At 40.0% G+C, this 20,340-nt stretch overlaps 3 protein-coding genes across 3 annotated transcripts; 1 reads left to right on the top strand and 2 right to left on the bottom strand. All coding sequences in view use genetic code 11, as the record gives it.

The window, feature by feature from the left end:
* Positions 1 to 2,167: 2,167 nt before the first annotated feature.
* EGR_09485 (Protein snail) lies at positions 2,168 to 3,100 on the bottom strand (the record flags this gene model as incomplete). Its single annotated transcript, XM_024498734.1, has 1 exon — positions 2,168 to 3,100. One exon carries the CDS (start codon positions 3,098 to 3,100, stop codon positions 2,168 to 2,170), a length of 933 nt encoding a protein of 310 aa, XP_024346873.1.
* Positions 3,101 to 9,723: 6,623 nt separating this feature from the next.
* EGR_09484 (hypothetical protein) lies at positions 9,724 to 14,686 on the top strand (the record flags this gene model as incomplete). The annotated part of the gene is made up of 5 exons (XM_024498733.1): positions 9,724 to 9,845; positions 10,141 to 10,396; positions 10,670 to 10,812; positions 13,554 to 13,649; positions 14,437 to 14,686. The coding sequence occupies 5 exons, from the start codon at positions 9,724 to 9,726 to the stop codon at positions 14,684 to 14,686; spliced, it is 867 nt and encodes a 288-aa protein (XP_024346872.1).
* A 4,892-nt stretch (positions 14,687 to 19,578) lies between these two features.
* Positions 19,579 to 19,989, bottom strand: EGR_09483 (hypothetical protein; the record flags this gene model as incomplete). The annotated part of the gene is made up of 2 exons (XM_024498732.1): positions 19,579 to 19,646; positions 19,863 to 19,989. The coding sequence occupies 2 exons, from the start codon at positions 19,987 to 19,989 to the stop codon at positions 19,579 to 19,581; spliced, it is 195 nt and encodes a 64-aa protein (XP_024346871.1).
* Positions 19,990 to 20,340: the final 351 nt, after the last annotated feature.

Here is a 20,340-nt window from a genome sequence, read left to right as displayed (position 1 = left end):
TGATTTAACCTTCATATGCTACTATGGTGAGAATTGTGGAGTAATTATTTGACTTAGGGAAGTGTACTTCGAAAAAAAACAGAGATGGACGCGCACGACTGCATTAAAATGGGTCTGACACCTTTTAAATGAAAAATATGGTGAGATCGCATTCGGAATGTTTTCATGAAATAATAGTCCCTGTGTTGTGTCTACGTTATCTAGTTATGATGGCGGTGACTTTAGCTAACAGAAGGCGGCAGATATCAAGATGGATTTTGGATATCAAAACACCATGTCCATATTTAGTGGACTCTGAAGGGGCTGAAATGGAAATGATTTGAAGGTTTGGTAAAGTACTATGCAAAGTATGTGCTGATGTAGGCCTTGAAGTTTTAGGTGCATTCGCGTTGGGCAGGTAGATTAGGTCTGTAAAAACAAACCTATTTGCTCATTTTGCCGCATGGAAGATAACTTTGTGCTTCAATGTTTTACGCTGAGGAGCGTTGTGTTTAAATGACGAAGCTCAAAGTGATGCCCCTTTTATTTTATTTTGGGCGATATGAGCTATAGCATGGAAGAATTGACTGGTGATTGGCCGCTCTGTCGTCTGAATAAAGGTCAACCTGCCGTCGTGTATCCATACCTCTTCATGGTCGGACCCTGTTCACGGCATCTCCCATTCATACAAAGTGAGTTGGCTGTATTTACTCACTCGCGTGCTGTGATTAGTTTTAAACTTCGTTGCAATTAAATGCATCTGCAAAGGAAATTTCTTTCAAGAAGTGTAGTCCAGTTGGCTAAATATTAATTTGCCGATCCCCGCTTTGGTCTGATATGTTTTGGAAGCTTGAGGGCAATTCTTTTATACGTAGTTCAAATACTCGGCTTCGAATTGTGCTAACTGGGTTGGATTAAACAAAGATAACCCTAGGAGCAGCCAACTGCGATGAATTGTTTACACCCCAGCCTAACCTGAGAAACCATCAGCGTGCCAGTTAACATCTGTGGCTTCCCCCTTTTGGGTAGCCACATACCGTTGCCTCACACCTGGATACGACTTGACATTCACTCGTGTCACGGATAGAGAAGCTGAAGTAAGGACATATTTAGTCTTGATGTTACGTTCAATTCCCTTGTGAAGGCGCCAAAGACATAACTACAGTAGTGAAACAGACGGCAAAAAAGCCTTTCTACTAAGGCAAATATTAATCAAAGCATCCTTCCCCTCTGACGCCATCTCGTCAGAAATGTCACTCACTTAACGAGTTTGTGGCATTGTAAAACAAAAATCTATTTGACATGCTTTATTTCAAGTGCTAAACAGTCAAAATAAGGTCTTAGATATGAAGTTGACCTCTCCTAAATGTCTACTAGTAGATCAGATTATCGTGACGATGCAATAAAAGTTGCAAGGATGTGAATTCATCTAATGTAACGGTATCAAAACTACCAAGTGAATGCAATGAAATTTTAAAATCAGCTGTAAAACCCATTCTAAAGGTGGTAGCCTGTATCAAGAATAAGGTATTAGACTTGAAAACTAGAAGGGTTGGACTTACAACTTGATAGATTTGTTGTTTGAGGATTTGGAGAAAATGGTAAGGATAAGGCATGAAGTCACTCTCAAATGGCGATCGCAATTCTATTCTCACTTCAGTCGCTACCTCTGGATCTAAAAGTAGATAGATTTCTAGTAAATTACTCATTTTCCACAATCATCGTCGTTTTTTTCTTATGCTCTGGTCTATACGGTGAGTAAATGTTGATACCACATTGACCATCTAGTACATTCAAAGTCACAGTCACATTTTACAATCTTGAATCACGCCAGAGGAATTGTAGCAATCTCCACATGTTCTAGCTCCGAGTTAAAACACAAGCAACTTTGATCCCATAAAATTATTCATTCGCATCAGCCAGTTTAACGTTCTGAAAGGTTATCTGATGTCAAATCATCAGGTGGCCGACACGCAAATGACAGATAACACTCTTCTTATTTAAAAAGTAGAAAGATTGTGCAAAAGCTGCATATATTTAAGCCAGACATTCACTATGAAGTAGACGAGTGGGAAACAGATACTTTAAAAATATATAACGAAATCTTTGAGTCGGTTGAGTCCAAAATTTGGCACAAAAGTAACTCCAGCTCTTCATCTTAAAAGATTGAGTCGATGATGTTGAGGTCCTATGCTCTGTTCACAGTAGACGTGGTGGGGGCATCATTCGTAACGGTGGCTGCAGCAGTAGTGGAAAATGGGCACTTTTCCATGTGTCGAATGAGCAAACTGCGGCGCGTGAATGATCGGAGACAGTGAGGACAGCGACAGCGCTTCTCAGCCATATGTGTCTGCATGTGCATCCGCATGTTCGACCGATCGGCAAAGCCACGTCTGCAGACGGGACAGATGAAGGGCTTTTCGCCTGTGTGCGTGCGCTCGTGACCGTCAAGGAGCCACTTGCGTGAGAACGCCTTATCACAGAAGTGGCATCTCCACTGGTGTGAATGACTTCGCTTATGCATTCGCAGACAGGCAGAGCTGTTGTACATCTTTCCACACTCCTGGCATTTCCATTTCGGTAGCTCTTCCTCATCCACTCCTATATCTTTCACCTCACTAGTACTTGTGATACAGCTGACGCTGTCATTCGTCTCACCATTGGTAGTGTGTTCTACGACTTTGATACAAGAAAAATTTGAAGCATTATCAGGAGGATTGACAATACTTGTGTTTGTGATTGGGCTTAGCATATTAAAAGAGGTTGCTGACAGCAAGTAATTGCACCAAGAAAGGTAATTGGAGGTTTCCAGATAGATTCCACCAGGCTGCAGCGGCAGAGAGTAAGGCTGGATTTGGGTAGGTAGTATTGTACCGTAATTGATGGGTGGGCTACATAGCAGGGGTAACGTTTCCATTCGGTTAACTGAAGAACCGCAAGATGTGGTCAAAGACTGGACGGAGGGAAGAGTGGACCAATCTGTCACGAGGAATTTTTCACTACATCCACACTCAAGTTGTAATATTGACGATGCGTCAAAACGATCTTTTGAATTAGTGGATGAAATGCTGGAAGAATTCACTGCTGCAGCAGACGATGATGATGAGAGTATAGAAGCCATGTCAAAGGACTTGGAGTGTCTCGATCCGCAATTATATATAGTTTCATCCTTAGTGTTTGAACTGGATGGCTTTGGAAATACCTGTGTTGTAGGTGACAGCTTCAGTATGTGTGCTATGGAAAAGTCTGAGAGAGGGAATAAATTTTAATATTATTAATGCAAGAAATATGCTCTTGATCGACACGAAAGCAGCATAAATGTCAGTTAAGTGCAAATGAAATACATCTCACCGTATTTCATGGTTAAAGGGACCTCAGACATCAGCTGTGAATCATTAACTGACCTTTTATAATGCATACCCTAATCTCATTGGCTTAGGCTCCTACGACTCATTGGTCAATAGTGAGTAAAAGAGATTAGCGAACACGAGGAATGGTAAAGATCGAGAGGTGCTGCTTTTTTAATAAGGGAACCTTTTCACATTCCCTTGTGATTTAAGCGATTCCGATTCATATTCTATTGATACTTCGGCCTAGATATTCCAGATTTAATTGTCGTCACAGGAAATTCCACTTATACATTTGGCTTATTTTTTAGGTCTTTACACTAAAGAGACTGGATAATATGTTTCATTTACTTTCTTGCTTTATCAACTATAGCCTTTGCAGAGTAACACCATAGTCGAATGTTCGCCTCTAAATTGCGTGGAATCGCAGACTTAGGTGATTACGATGATAGAGACAAGGCAGTAGTCATGCCTTGAGGTGAATCTCAATGAAGTGAAACCTCTATTCTAGCACTCATCTTGTGCTTAAAAGAAAATCAAAAATTGCGCCATCTTAAGAGGTTTAGGAGCATCCGCGGTTGAGAGGTGTTGCATAGTGTACATTCAGGATAAGATTTTGAGTTAGCGGTGTCTTTTTTCTAGGCCTGACTAATCAGGCCTGCGGTTAGAAATCTCAGCTCTTCGTTGACAACATTGCCATTGCTTCTAACTTTGGCAGGAGTCCATCCATTCTTAATTGCAGCTGTTGGCAAATTCTTCCGATAGCAGTGATGGCAGCGGTGATGGGGGAAGAGGCGAAAGTTGGAGCATAGATGGAGAAGGAGAGAGAGAGAAAGAAGTAGGTGGAGTTTAGTTTGTGAACTTATCGAAACAGTGCTCAGTTGGTTGCATTCTGCAGCACTCAAATTCTCCATCTCTCTTGACTTCGTCTTACTCGCTGCCACATCGGCCACGCGGATTATAAAGATCGTTTTGCTGCTCAATTCTGTTTCCTGATCCCGTCTTCTGTTACAGCTTCAGAGATTCGGGCCCTGTAGTGACACAAGATCTAATGTAACAGCACAGAAATAAACGCACTAATTTGATGCGGTGACTTAAATGGAAAGATTTATTACAGCTGTAATTGTTCTAATCGCAGCAGTGAATAGTTTTTCTATCCTCGCTAATGTCTAGTAAAAATGCTTCCCAGGAATATGAGAGAATCCATCAATCTGAATAGCACTCCTGTAACCAGGTTTCCATTCTTAATCCCACGTACAAGTTAATAGTCTCATTGGCGGCTTTCCGTCTTAAGCTATAATCCGTGCTATAGAAAGGCTAGGACATCGTCGGCTTTCCCGTTGTTGAATTTATTTCCTCACCTTTAAGGGTTGGTTGCTTGATTAGGCTCAGGTTACCATGACAATGCAGCATACCTTGTCCATCGGTTGGTGCACTGAGTAGCGTGGCTCGCCTGTGTGACACCACGGGCCAATCAGAAAGAGCTTTTTGCCCGATGTGTCGCGCTAAATGATACGATTGGCTAAGAGGTTAATATTAGCATCAGTAGCTTGATTGGATGGCAAGGCCTCAGTAGCAGCATAGCGGGTGCATAATCATAGTTGCAAGTAAAACAAATCCAGGCGATTTGGGATCTTTAATCGTGTTTGCCACTGATTATCTTTTTGCAATTATATTCAACAAGTATTTTAATGTGTGGGCAAATCATGCATGCTAAATGCTTTTTTGTTAAATGAAAATGTATAAATGCTGACTAGTAAAGTGAAAATCATATTCGATTAACCCAAAGTCACTTCAAGAACCTGTCAAATGCTATGTTCTTTAGTGTATACTCACCACAGGCGCAAACTCTTAAAAAAATTGTGTATAAAACCATCCCCTCAGTATTCAGTGTTCCAATATTTGATCACAATGAGAATTTGTCGACTAGAGTAGTTGCACTAAAAAGGAGAAGTGAATCGTAGAAACAGGTGGGCTCTTCAGATATTGCCAGTTGCCGTTCATTTTAGATTAAATCTGAAGCGCTTTCCTCCCACCGTGTAGCCGCACACAGTTATGATGTTACTTGTGCTTTGGGATCAGCGTAACTAGCGAAACCCAGAAAAAGGGAGAGGCGCATTTATGTCAGCCACGAACATTGAAGAAGAACATAAAATCCTTTAACACAGGCAAATATGTACTTTAACTCAAAAATTTCGCCTTAATACGTAATTACAGCTGTTGTAAATGTACTTTGGTAAAGGAATACGAAATGTGGAAAATGAGGAGATTGATCCCTTTCGCATCAACTGGGCCCTTTTTACGATGGTTTGATATTATCACCGTTTGATTAAGACCAAAAATACGTGTTTCCTAAACAATGGTGAGGAAAGGACATTGTGCTAACAATTAGCCAGTGCAGTCATGATTGATTACGAAAAGCGACTACCTAGTTTTTGGTTTCCCTGCTCTTTGACACAATCGTAGCCTCCAGCTAGTAGGCATTCTAATCAGATGATTTGGGATCATTTTACGCTATCTCAATCAAAGTAGCAACAATATGGTACTTTGGCATGCGTTATCTAAAAATAAAATTCTTATTCTTTAGTATACTTTTCCTAGTGATTTAAGAAGGTAATTTAACCACTGCTCAAAAGGTGGCAATGCCCAACACTGGTCGTGAAACGCCTGTAGAACCCAAGGGCTCAATCTAATCAGTTCTTATCTTTCGTAATGTTTCATTAATGTGGATTTATTCCAATGGCTTCGACGATTCGAAATGATTGTTTATTCTAAGGTATATGCTGACAGATTCGCAGGTCAAATAAAATATTTTGTCATGTGTTTGAGAATGCCTGTAGGGAAAGTTGCAAATTACGAAAGTAGCTGATTGACATGGAGAATATGCTTGGTATTGAGCGTAGTAATGTGTGGTGGGTGAATGGGTGTTCAAATAAGTTAACAGACCTGAACGCCAGCCCTGTGTTTGGCTGGCCACAATCACCATTCAGCAGTTGAACGGCAGCGTTGTTTACAGCTAAACACGTATTTACGTTCATGCTACCTCCTGCTCCACAAAAGTGCATTCAAACTGTCAATGTGCTTGTTTGATGGCTATCTGTGAAGACACAAGATAGCATAGCAAGTAGCTGCAACGTCAAAACCAATGCACGGACCTACGTGTCTAGATGACCATATGCACCAATCAAATGCAAGCTAAACTCACTTTCTGTTTGTCCACTATTTAATTGAGCTAGTGTTTTTGTCTTGCCTGATTGTAATAAAAAACCAAAATAATGTTTTAAAATTGTGAAACATGAGTTTTTTGATATAGCCATAGCATCCCAAAAGTCATTAATGTTATCTACTTTCTTCATCCTAGGGAAGCATGATCATGTCCCAGCTGATTACTCACTGCGTCTTCACACTCATTCAATGGCGAGTTGCAACCTCCATAGAAATGCATTTAGGAAGGGATTTAAAAGAATCTCAGTGCCCATTACCAAAAATGTCTACAGTAATTGGTGCTTAGCTTAGGCGGTGAAAGCTAATAATAGCTGTATCTGGTGCATAGAACAATGCCTTAAGTGATGCAAATTTCTAACGGTTCAGCTAAACTGTGAGGTGTTTATTTCAACAGCGTAACTATGCATATCTGCAACTACAATTTGTGCTTTTCTGAGATTGGCGTAGCTAACGATGCTTAATAAAAGTGCCAGATACATTTGGAATAACCACGTACGTCAAAAGTAGAAGGTAACATCGCTAAACTCAAGCACACACCAAATGATATGCTTTGCCTTATGTTTCTGACAAGACATCGTAAAAACCAATGTCCTAGATACATTTTATGAAAGCGGAATGGGTGATGCAGATTAAAGAGTAGAGTGCAACCCACTGAATTGAGTATAGTGGGTCAAGCAATTTGGTTTCCAGGCTTTGTCATCCATAGCACTATCTTGTTACCGCTATAGTGGGTGCAGCATTGAATAAGACCGTGTCATCTGATTAGAGCCACAGATCATCCTGACAGCCGGATTTTGTGAATGTGTCAGTATGTAAGTATGGAGTGATCTATATTTCTTTGTCGTATGTACATTTTCGGATTGCAGTGTTAAATGTTGCAATTCAGTCTTCTGGAAGGAGATCTAAGGCATTTGAGCATAGAAACAGCGCTTTGATCCGTTCACGTCAGAAAATACTCTCTATATCAGTCAATAAGCAAATGCTATTGTAAATAAATCAAATCTACGCCAAACGGCCTACTAATTAAGCATGGATTAATAATATCTGAAATCCTTCAGAAAAAAACAAGTAACCATCTGCAGTCAGTTACCCAATTTCCACTAAATGGGATTGCATTTCACAGAGCAGTCTTCAAACTAGTCCATAAAAGGTGTCACATTTTTCAGAATCGAAAATCTCGTTGAAATGATGACCCCCAACACACACACCTGGGGTATCACGCAAACAATTGAAAGGGAATCACTTGCTTTCATTTTTGTGGGTAGAGTTAGATAGAACATGAAAGTTGGTAGGATTACTAAGCGAAAGGTGCATAAATTTGTCTGTGATACCATTTGTACCTGTGATATCCTATCACTAAAGATTGGTTAAAGACCCTCATTAATGGGAATGAGGAGCTGCCGGTAGTGATCCTCCTGTTTCAACACAAGACACCTTTCACTAAAAGGCTATATTTTTGTAAGCAAAAGTCACTCTGCTTCCCATTTTGGCCATTTGCTCAGTTTCTTGCCCTTGGAACAATCATTTCTCATTACTAATAAGATGAGGGTCCTTAACTAAATTTGTGTCCTCAAGACCGATAAAGTACACTTTCTTGCCATTTTCAAGAGGCAAATATATCCATCAAAAAAGACTTTAACAATTAATAAATATATTTGGAGATGTAGCGAGACGAATTTCCTAATAACCCACCTTTTATTATGCTCCTAACCAACTATTATAGCCTTTATTTTCTTACGGTAAAAGATTGCAAGGTGAGATTTTCGAATATGGAAAAAGTGACACCCTTCTATGGGTGACCTAATGACTGGTCCGTAGGACTCATTCCCACCTAATGGAAATAAAGTAACTGATATCTGACTCCTGACAGTTTGTTCTGGTGAACTTCAGATGTTAATATTTTATGACCAAATAATTAGAAGTAGAATTGGTGCTTCAATTTCCTACTTTATTACCAAAATTTGTTTATTAAGGCAGGCTACAGACAGATATGTTTATGGATTGTATCAGTTTATTTGAGTAAATATGGTACAGGCTAACTTAAGCTCTATCGGTAAAAATGGAAAGGAAGCTTGTAAATAAGCTTTTTATGGGCACTTTTCATGTACTTCGCAAAGTGCTCAGTTTTTGTATTCGCCACTTGCCACTCTGATCGTGTTAGGTAGACATCTTGACTTCTGCTTTGAAGTAGTTTATGGACTTGAACTTCATCTGATATGCAGAATTTCGATGACATCCCTTGATTAATTCAGTGTTTGTTCCGTAAAGTCCGTTTCTGTGGGGGTACAATCAAATGTCAAAGGACGTCACATTCCGTGGTGTATTTGCCTTACACTAGTCGCTGTTACGCGGTGATTTCGTTCCAAATATGCGAAGTGATAATAATAACCAATTAAAGTTAGACATTTTTGAGTATTTTTAGGCCTATTCCCCTAGAAAATGCACTCGATGCAACAGAATGTTTTGACTGCAAAAGATGTGACCATTGTCTTTTGCAATACTGGCAAGCTAAGAAAGAAGTTGATTAGAGCACATACAGTGGAATAAATTTGGTGCTTCGGGTGCTTCCGGAAGATGTCACGTATGCTCGCGCGGTACTGTATCTGTTTAGTCCGATCTCAAAACTCGTAACTCGAGATTTCTGGTTTGTTATGGAGTGATCAGTAAATGCTTTATCATTGCAAGTCCACTTAATGACCTATATGATGATCAATGAATGGGAACTCGGCAGTTTTATTCGCAGAATGCGTTGTCAAATTTTTTAGTTAGCGAGATGATTAGCATGGGCAAACTACTATATTATGATTGGCATGTGAATTTCCTGATTTTAAGTTCGTCCTGTGAATGATGTGGTGGTGTCATCTTGTGCTTGTATGAGCAGAATGACAGCCAATGTTGTGTTATCTATACCATGTGGTGTAGTTTTGCTCCTTTTGAGCACAGTGTGTCATTGTATGTTGATTTACTTGAATTTGGTCTATATAATCATAAATAAGTGGAAGTTGGCAGTATAATAGTAATAATATCGAAGGCACAGAAACGCGTTTCACTGCATCTAGCATAATTTCTTACCGTGTTGCTTCACCTTATGGGTGGAAATCGGTATCAAAATATCCGCTAAGTTTATTATGACAAGCAACACGTAGCTCACTGGTGTGACCATTATCAAACTATGAGTTGTAATACTGCCCTACCTACATCTCAACAAGATGTTTCAACATTAAAAACAGCTCGCTTATCCAAATATTTCATTTTTGTACCTTATCTTAAAGATCTGAATGAGATATTTCATGTGTAGATTCACCACTACTTCTGCACAATAGGGAGTCTATCCTTCTGTTTTCAGAAGAGATTCGCTGACATCGTGCAAACTGACACAAATCATTTGGCAGAAATGTATGTAGTGGATGAAGAGCAGGGAGGTTGGAAGTAACATTTGACCCATATCACATTTCTTAGGCGAAATTCGGCAATTGAGAGCAAGGAACGAAGTGGAAGGGGAAAAGAGCAAGCATCATTGAGCACTGAGAAAAGAAGTGGCATACGGGTTAGTGGATGCGAGAGAAGTTGTCTTTATATGTGGTTCTAGGGCGTCTCATCCCATTACATTTGAAGTCGTGTATCTTGTTACAGATGGTGCACTTGGCGCTGGCTTGGATAATTGTACCTGTGGTAATCATGAGAATTCGGATAATGGTGGTAGTGCATCTACTATTACTAATGTGGCATCCATTGTAATAGGGACACTAGAACTACAGCTAGCAAAGATGTTGACATTTGATGATGACATTTTGTTAAGTACTATGTCCTACACAGTTGATGTTGGGATGTCGATGAATGACAAGGTGACAGAGAGTGCAGATAGCTATCAGACCAGTGGGTGTGCGACGTCGTATGGAACCAAAGAAAGGTCTTTCAATATTGCCTCGTCGCTGTGAGAGCGATGGCTCCGGTACCAACAGCCTCAGTGGTGGTTGTATTTGAGGTGAAGTTGCATACTCATCTCCGAGAGATTAGTCACAATCATCTCAACAGTTGAGGAATATCACTAATTTCTATCTTCTGATATCTCCATAGTTCATCGTCTACCATCCTAATTGCTATTTGGACTTATTTAGTCTATCGTACGTCATGGCAGGTCAGTAGCAGAATGTGAAGGTAACAGAATTAGCCTACAGCTTACAGCTCAAGCTGATGTGGAAGAAGAGCATCAATGGCAAACCGTAGCAAAACCCATTACTCTAACCTCAACATTGGGAAGGTATTGCATTCGTACTCCCTGCCTTTTCATCTACCCTCTGTATTATATCAGAATATCTTGACCTTCCTTTATTGTAGTAGCAAAGGAAGTCCCTTAAGTACCTTAAGAAATATGGTGACGGTTTCTTGGCTACACAGACTGTCAGACAAAGTAATGCAATGTCGGAAAGTTAGACATCACACTTCAGCTGAAATTCAATAAATGCAATTATATCTTTTACCCCTAATTAATTAAGCAATGGTAAAGAATACCAGCACCATCATAAATGAAGAGAATTGACAGGAAACAACTAGGAAGGCTTCCTCCAGGTGTTTAGCTATTCTAAGACTTCTGAGCCACATGCTCTAGGCATCTGCCAGATAAAAGTGTGATTTTTTAGCAGTTTATGCTATTTTTCGCATCGAACAGACTACCCCGTGAGTGACCTGCATTTTTTATTTTCGTCCCGTGTGTGCATGTAGGCAGGCAGCTGAGCGAGAAGAAAAGTCCAAAAGCAAAGGCATGGAATCAAAAGGATAGCAATATATAAATTGAGGGACCAAGAACCGAGGAAAATGAAATGGGAAATAGACATGACCACCATTAGCACAAGAGACACCTCTACAGGGACGGAGAAAGAGTCAGTAAGATATGCAGCAGGAAGACGAGAGAATGTCTCCCTGCCTATCAATGAGGCCAAGATATGGCCATTTCGATCCAGGAGAGGAAATTATCCTTAGCACTTATAGATAAAGTTATCTTAATCTTCTAGTGTGTAAGTTCGGCTTTGCATTGATTCAGTCAATAAGGCTATTATAGAGAAACTGAAAAAATAGTTGGTCTGATCCACGGTGCAGCAAACAACCGCTATTCCAATAGAAATGCTCTACTGCTCTGATGTGACAAATAAGCAAACATTCCAACTAGATTGGAGTAGCACTCAGAGAAAATGGAAAATTAGGTATACTTCTCCCATCACCGAAGGATTAGCGTTAATTAAGAGACCAGACACAAGCCATTCATTATCTCTAGTGCTTTCTCGTTGAGGTCTTCAAGTTACTCACATTTGTGAGTTGTTACATCATCGCTTTTAGCCTTATTTATAATATAGTGTGTGAGCTAACAGACCAGGCAATATTCTTGACTCCTTTTGTGTTTCGGTAATGGAATGGTGAATATTCACCTACCACTATTTTTGTAATCAGTTACCAAAAGTGAGCAATTATTGAGGCATGGTGTTGCGGATTTTTCTCAAGCACTATCAAATTACTATATAGTTGAAGGTTTACATCCTCTACCAATTAATGCATTTACTTTGGTTAATCTCCTGCAGATCTGCACAATTCTTCCACTCCAGCGAAGCTGACCCTAAGGCTTCTAGTTCCAGAGGTACCTAAGCTATCACCACTACTCTCACAGCGATGGCTTCCTCCTTCACCTTGAAGTAAGGTGAAATGACAGACGATAGTTCTCTGATTGCGTGTGTTGGCACACACTGACGACCGAGCTGGCGTCATTCGTCAGCTGCAACGAACTCATTATTTAATCCAGTCGTATCATCACCTATATCGTCATCAAAACGCACACATCCATTTTTCATAGTGATTCTTGCGGTGACAGTCGTGGTTGCTGAGCAGTGCATTGGTTGTAACATCCTCACGTTTAATTCAAATTGTATGTTCGCATTCAGTGCTATCGTGCGGACTAGGCGCATGAGCACTGAGATGCGAGAATGGTTAATTACTGTTGCGAAAAGGAGCAATCGTGGAAGGCGAGAGCAACGATTCGTTAAAGCCGCAGTCATTTTCGTCCACATGCTCACTTTGATTCAGTATGCTTGCCAATTCAGTAACATAGCAATCAGTCATAATGACCATCTACTCTTTAAAACAAGGATATACGTGACCCTTTAAAATAATTTAGGACTATTCCTCAAAATGTGATTTAGGACCAAATTACACATACATGGAAGATACCACCCAAATGTGTCCTACATTGATTAAGAGATCAAGTTAGATTGCAAAGTCTGCAACACGATGCTTAGCTTTTGTGTCGTAGGTTGAGGATGGGCCTTTGAGTATTCTTTGACTGACCTGTGATGAGAAGTAGGTTTTACACCTTCCTTTCACCCCATCACATTCCGCGCACTTCAAATGCTCCCCTTCATCTCGAACTCATGCTCGTGCTAATACATTTACTCCTTTTTGTAACGCGGTGTCTATTTGTACACTAAGCATGGCCATGAACTTAAAACGCAAGTTAAAAGATGCCGATCGTGGTACTCTTGCTGATGCTGATATATAAACAGGCTGCGATCCTCAAGACTAATTCCTTTTGCCTGTCGTAGATTAGTGGGTTGTGCCGCAGAAGTGGAGTCTACAACATCACTTAAAAATGGGTGAAATGGAAGCGAATTCACTCATTCCATATTGTAAAAATGGTAAATTAGGGCAAAACAGTAGCCAAAAGGCAGTAATGCAAGGTTGGAAGTCACAGTGCACGATTTTGTGCCTGAACCACTGAAACGAATGAGCAGTGCTGTGGCAGAGAAATAAACCTCGAGTCTTTTAAAGTTTTGAATTTGAGTAAAATGTGAATTTCTGTTGGTCTAGCCTTCCTCAATTCCTGCCTTAGTGCCTTGCCAGCTGAGCCACGAGACTGAGTTTAGTGCAGCAAAATAGGTCTGAGAGGCAGGGGATAACGGTGGCTGTTGTAAGGCTTGCACTGGATTGCAAGAGCTTTTTTTCCTAATATTGTAAAAGAAACTTTTTTGTGGTCACATTGTTGTCATTGTTTGCATTGATAATTTGGATCGGCCAAACTGATGAGGGCATCGCAGCTGATGGTAATGGATTAAGGTTTGCTTGTAAGGTATCCAGATGGACTAGTCGCGTATTGTTGATAAACAGCCTGAATTTCGTGAGGTACTGTTTACAGAGGCACAAATGTACTCTTATTTTGAGGTACAAAATAGCTTTTAATTCATAATAGGACTGAAGACATGATGGTCCGAAATTCACCCCAAGTGACATAAAATGCCTGAAGTAATAAGATAGTATCTAACATCCGGAAAGTGTGATGCAGTCTGTACGTTGAAGGACTGATTTAACACAAACGTATTAGATGAAAAAGGAGAATCACTTATTTAACTCATTTTCTTCCTCCTCAGGCATTGAAACGATTGTGTTAACCGCGGTATCCAAATTGTGCTGTTTTCCAGGTCCTGACCAAAAGCGCTTGATCGTCCACCTTGCATTGCACATTACTTATTAGGATGTGATTGGACGTACAACGAAAAACACAGTCACTGGATCGAAAATCAGCCTAGATTAAGCAGGTATTTATGCCTTCTCTTAGTGTGCCTGCAGTACGTACTCTGAGTGCTTACTGGCTAATGAATGAATCACTTTACACTCCTCGACCCGAAAAGCAGTCGCAAGTGATCAGTGGAAAACAGCGCATCTAGTTGGACAAACCACTTCGACTCTACAACTCTTGGAATAGTCTTCCGTCCCTTGTGTGTTAATCAGGCGGGTTATTTCCCTACATAAGGATCTCTTTTTAACGTTTGCCCTTCACTTTAGTAAGTACGACTGCTGCTTCTTGGCATGACCTTTTTGGTATTGTCCATAAAATGTGGGTTAGAAAAGCTTTTCTATGGAGTGTTGGTATATTGATCCCATTCTCTGATTTTAACAATTCTTTTGATTACCCTTTAAGAACTATAAAGTGGTACAATAATTATTTCAACTATTCTTCCTTGCTGCAATCTAGACCTATGTTATCAACATTAGCGCATATCCCTCCGATGAGAACTTCTCTTGGAACAATTGCGATACCTACGACTGCTGATCAGTGCTGTACATATTGTTACTTTTCCTTCTCTCCCAACTAAGCACTTATAAGTTCTCGAGCGAGGCATCATCAACAGTAGTGTCAAAAAAGCTCATCTTTCTCAGATAAAGGTGACACTTCTGGCAAGGATCTTTGTGATAAGGTTAGGTTAATTAAAAGTAGACTAAATTGTATTAGGTAGACAAAGTACACTTGACATATAAAACTAAACTTTGTTCGATAGGGGCGGGAATAGATTAAAGCAAGGAAAATACCCGAACTATGAGGGACTGGCGGTAGTGATGTGCAACACGTATCGGTGAGGAATCGGGCACACACAATAATGCTATTAAGAATAGGAAAAAAAGGAAAGAAGAAATACATAAAACACCTATGCACACATGCATTGAAATCCAATGAGGCTAATCTTTTTAAGATAAAATCCTAGCAGTCTCTGTGAATCACGAAAAAGGTACAATAATCACGCACTGCAATGGAAGATCGGAGGAAAATAGAATAACAACCCTGACATAGGCTGAAACCACACACACACACCTCTACACCAAGACATGACACTGAGGAGAGCGCAAATGTAACAGTTCCTTTACTTGTGGAATTAGAAATCATTTCCAATACGCGGCGATTATATCTGCTTTCACTAGCGACTGTCCTTTCAGTGAAAATCTTGCGGACATTAATCGGAAAAAGTAGGTGGAATCGGCACTATTGATGATTCGTAGCAGGAAAAGAAAAGGAAAGTTTTTTGCAAAAGTTGACACCCGCAACAAGCACAAACATAAATCTTAACTTATAGGACTCCTAGGATCTGCTGGATATCCATTTCACCCTTATAATGTTCCAACCCTACATTTGGTAGCTTTTTTCCCATTGTACACCCATTCATTACACTGATTGCTCGTTGAGCACTAATTGGATCGTCGTGGCTGACAGTCCTTTGGATAAGGAAAACTCACCTGAATCAAGCATAAACCGTAGGATTTGAAGTCAACATAGGCTAAATATAATACAGGGACATGCCAAAGCATTCGCTTTTCTTTATATTTGGATCATCTCAGACCTTTGCACTGGTAACCCTTCCAAGGGGCGATAATAGTTTGACAAAATCTATAGCATCACAATCTTGAGATAGATAAAAATGATTAGGTTGCAGCCTTCAGGACCAGTTATTACTCGCTCTGATGCATCATGTCTTTGAGGGATGGGTGAAGCCAACACCTCAGCAGGATTTCGAATAGCTGCTACGGCTGAAGATAAACAAAACGCACTTTAGTAGGAACATACTTTGAGAGGGGCAAACCAAAAGAAGGCAGAAGATGTATACTCATTCAAACAATAGTGCGGAGAGTTACGCACATATGCGTGAGCAGCTAAAAGTAAACCACATTGGAGATTGACCAGAAACAAAAGAATGCATTTTACGGATATCGAACTGCTACCTACCTGCGCCGATATAAGCAGTGGTTGGCAATGCACCTTGCATAATCCCAATTGGGATCAACCTGGAGCAGAACTGTTGCTGTTGTTAATTCTGCAGCATAAATTGCAATTAATTGTGTTGAACTAAATCAATGGCCTCGGCTTGTGCAGTGAAAGGGAATTGCAAGGTTCCAAAAGATGCTGTTGGCCGTGGGAAAGCTATGGACTGCACAAACGCGGACCTCGTGAAAGGCCCCATCGCATTGGCCGCGATGTTAATGGACGATCTAGCATTAGCGTTTGTATCTTCATAGTCATTTGGTTACAAGGAGTCAAGAGTTACTTGAGGTGGCGAGAATGTATTAATCGAACAAACTTTCGAATGCATCAGCCAAAAGTGGTGAACAAATATCTTTAACTTGTTGCACGAGCTGCATTTGTGCAGTCGTTGTTGGACTCAGAAATGCCAGATCGGACGAGTGCATTGCCGTCCTCACTCTTGTGCATATATAAAATCTACAATAGCACTTAACCCGACAGCGACTTATTATGGCGTTATACTATTGTAAGAAGTTCTCAGTATCTACTTCTGGAACGAATATGAATATGCTGTTGATATGTACTTAAGGAGGGAATCGGGAGTATGTAGTGACCCTTGCCATTATTCATAATGGTAGTAGCCCCTACAATGGGATTCATTAAGCCATTTGTCGGTGTCACAGGGTCCTTAATTAGATGACTAGGTGTGGCAATTTGCGCCACATCCAGGGAAGATTACGCCTGGTCTTGAACTCGGAAGTGGTGGTGACACATGAGTGTTAACTTAAGGCAAGAATCCGGTTGACCCCAACTTCCTTTCAGAAAGCGCAACTGCTGCCGCATACTACACCATAGCGTCAGATCTCTATTCAAAACAATTGTTATTGACAACTACCATAATTCACAGTTACTGTCACGACCGATTTATTTTCTGGGAAATTTTCAACTGAAGGAGTTGATTGATCAGTTTCTGTTGCTTTCAGAGCGATTTTCGCTGCAACACCTTTGTTCTAAAGAAAACAGTACAAAATTAGAGAAATGGCCTCAGTGTATTAACTATCAACTTGCCGAATCCGTTAAAATGGTTACCTACTAAATAGTTTTTCATTCGTAAAAACACCTAGCAGTTCCCGTTTTCGTTGGTCAATACAAACTTATTCAAAAAATAGGGCCTAAACAAGCCCGCAATATAAACGGCAATGCTGCATCATCCACCAACAACGCGACCGTGGCCATAGATGCCTTTTACGAGGTAATGAGAATTTGACCCATGTTGGTACCAGTCTATTGCCTTTGCAAAGCAAACAGCATCACTTTAAGCTTTACAGTTTGATCCCACTGCAAAAGCCAGAACCATTGTTGTGTCTGCGCAAATCTCACATAGTCTCACGCTGCACCAACAGTTTCCCGACAATTCCAAATTCAACTAGATGGGGTTATGCTAGCAGTACCACCAGCTGCTATACTTTGATTTTTGTTGCTCACTAATTTGCGGTCAGATATCTAGAATACAGCTTAAATCCATTCATTCATTTTTACTTTTCATGGGAAAATATTAAAGTTTGCTTTAAATAGACATCCGCATTCCGTGATTCCTTACACAATCATATGCTCTTAATTTCCTCTCATGATCCCAATAGTCATGCAAAAGAAACTTTAAAAATTATTTCTCATAAGTATAATCTGTAAATAATTTCGGTTCTTCTACTGTACCCAACCAGATCTTTGTCCAAAATTCCCAATGTTTGCCCGTGTTCGAAATCTAAATTTGTAAAATGGTTTTAAACGTCAATAGATGGAAAGCTGAAGCACATCTTTTGACCGTTCCCTTGACTTCACAAATTGAAAACTGAGGATCATGTTGGGCTTAAGGAAGGTGTTAACGAGTGGAATCGTCATCGTTATTAACTTCGTGCGCTCAAATGCAAACACAAGCATGATTGTATGTTATTTAGTCTACTTTGATGTTAAACAGTCTTAGTAGGCTTGAATGAGATAGGTAATTTAACAATTGCTCAATGATTTGTGTAATTAAGATCTACGATTTATTTTAGTCTGCTCATATTTGACGACATTTCGTGTAGAGTTCCAACCTTGGAGAAGAAGAAGTATTTCGAATGTTGGGCCTCAACCTAGATGTTTGGAGTGAGAAGCTCACCACATGATACTAATAAACACTGCCCAACTCTAAGTACATCATTCTGTCAGGGCCGTAATTAACAAGTTATAAATTTACTCCTGATTTAAGCATAACAGGAACATATTTAATGACGAATTTGTAATGGTGAAATATTTTCCTGTGATCTGGTGACGTCAGTCATTGCTTTCATTCATGTTCTTAGTAATTATGCTAATACTTCAGTTATTTTAACTTCCATCAACTTATTAGTAAAAAATAAATTAAATTAAGAAATGTTCCTCCACACCAACCACTTTTTATCCCTCTTCTTTGAACTTTCTTCTGTACTCAGTCTCTTCAACATCTTGTCTCCTCACCCTCATTTGCCCATAGGTGTTACTTCTGCTCTTCCTATTCTCCCTTCTCTCCTTCACCAACCTCCAAATGCTACACGATTTACTCAGCAATTACTTTCGTCAGCCCTTTTGTTAATTCTTCTGTAGCTTTCATTCCAAAGTCTCCTCTTCGTTGCTCACACAGTCTTGCCGTCACTGCTACTTTTTTCTAATTTCCACCAACTCTATCTGCTCCCAGCTTTATTTGCCCCACCCTTCACAATTTCGCAAATCCATTACCATCGTATCCTCGATGAAACAGAATGACTCCAAATAATCATTGAAATTGGCATATCGAGTATTATTACGTAGAGGGCAGTTGACACATTTGCCGTTCGCGTAGTTAATGGATCTCATAGGCAAGTGTTTTCACCAAAGGAACTGCTTATTTATCTTTCTTACTCAAATGTGTCAGGGCTATTGTTCTGCGAAGGCAATCTGCTGTAGTTCCTACCAATTTTTCCTCTCATTTTATTGTTCTTGCGGAAAAATCACTTAAAATTTTTGCAATATCATTACAAAAAATAACAATAAGGGAGAATAAACATTCTAAGCAATAAACAACTGTATCAGCTCCTGATTTTTTGAGAAGAGAAACCAAAATGAAGAGCTGTAGAATGCCTACCTAATTTGATTAGCAGTTGACTGAGAGAAAACAATCGGTAGAAACTACAGTAGATTGCGTTTACAAAACAATAGCCTTGATATATTCGACTAAGAAAGATGAATAAACAGTTCCCTTGGTGAAAGCACTTGCCCGTGAAATCCAATGACCATGTTACTGGCAAATGCGTTAACTGCCTTTTATGTAATAACTCTCAATGTCATTTTTAATGATTATTCAAAGTAATTCCGTTTCATCGACGATAGGTGAGTAATGGATTCAAGACATTGTAAAGGGAAGGGTAGGGGAAGTGGGGAAGCAGGTAGAAATAGTGAAGAAAATCGAAAAAGTAGCGGTGATTATAAGAATGTGTCAATGACGAAAAGGAGACTTTGGAATGCAAGGTACACATGAATTAGCAAAAATTCTGGAAGATATAGTTTTTCCAATTGTGTTCCTTATGCCAATAGCTAACGCCCTGGTACTAAGAATACGCTATCTTCCACTCCTCTTGGCCAGCAATGCAAGGCAAATCATTTTTCTATGCTCTGTCATTGCAGAAACGGTTGATTTTTCCAGGGCAAGCGTTTTAATTACAATGATCGTGTACTATCAATTCCGCATTTCCAAACTTAATGCTAACCGCTGTTAGGCAAGGGACAAGCGATAGCGAGGCAAACGAAGCTTGTAATGTAAACGGCATTGTAAAGTCTTCCAAGATTACACTTGGTCACCATTTGTACGTCATTGTTCACCTTGATGGCAGCCATTTCGGCTGCTTAAGGGGAACCATTTCGGGTGACATATTAACTTTAGAAGAAATATAGCACCAATTTGCATGTCATGATTTTAACAGTGAAATCTAATCATTATTGGTGGGTGTAGTGATGTAATATGATTTCTAATAGAGTTGTAGCATCATTCCCCTCGGTTCCTACTCATCTTGTCACCACCAGCAGTAGATGTTACTATCAACATTCACGTTACTGTTTATCCGCGCCTAGGGAAATTGCATAAAGTCATACCGTTCATGTAGCCTGTCTACGCAACTATGTAGCTCTCAAGAGACTATTAGGACAAACTATTGTGTCCCTCCTACTGTCCACACTCCATCGTAAGGT

This window comes from Echinococcus granulosus (assembly GCF_000524195.1).
Source record: "Echinococcus granulosus chromosome Unknown EG_S00149, whole genome shotgun sequence".
NCBI lineage: Eukaryota > Metazoa > Platyhelminthes > Cestoda > Cyclophyllidea > Taeniidae > Echinococcus > Echinococcus granulosus.
Note: the sequence above shows the minus strand (reverse complement) of the source record. Positions and strands in the feature narration are given on the sequence as shown.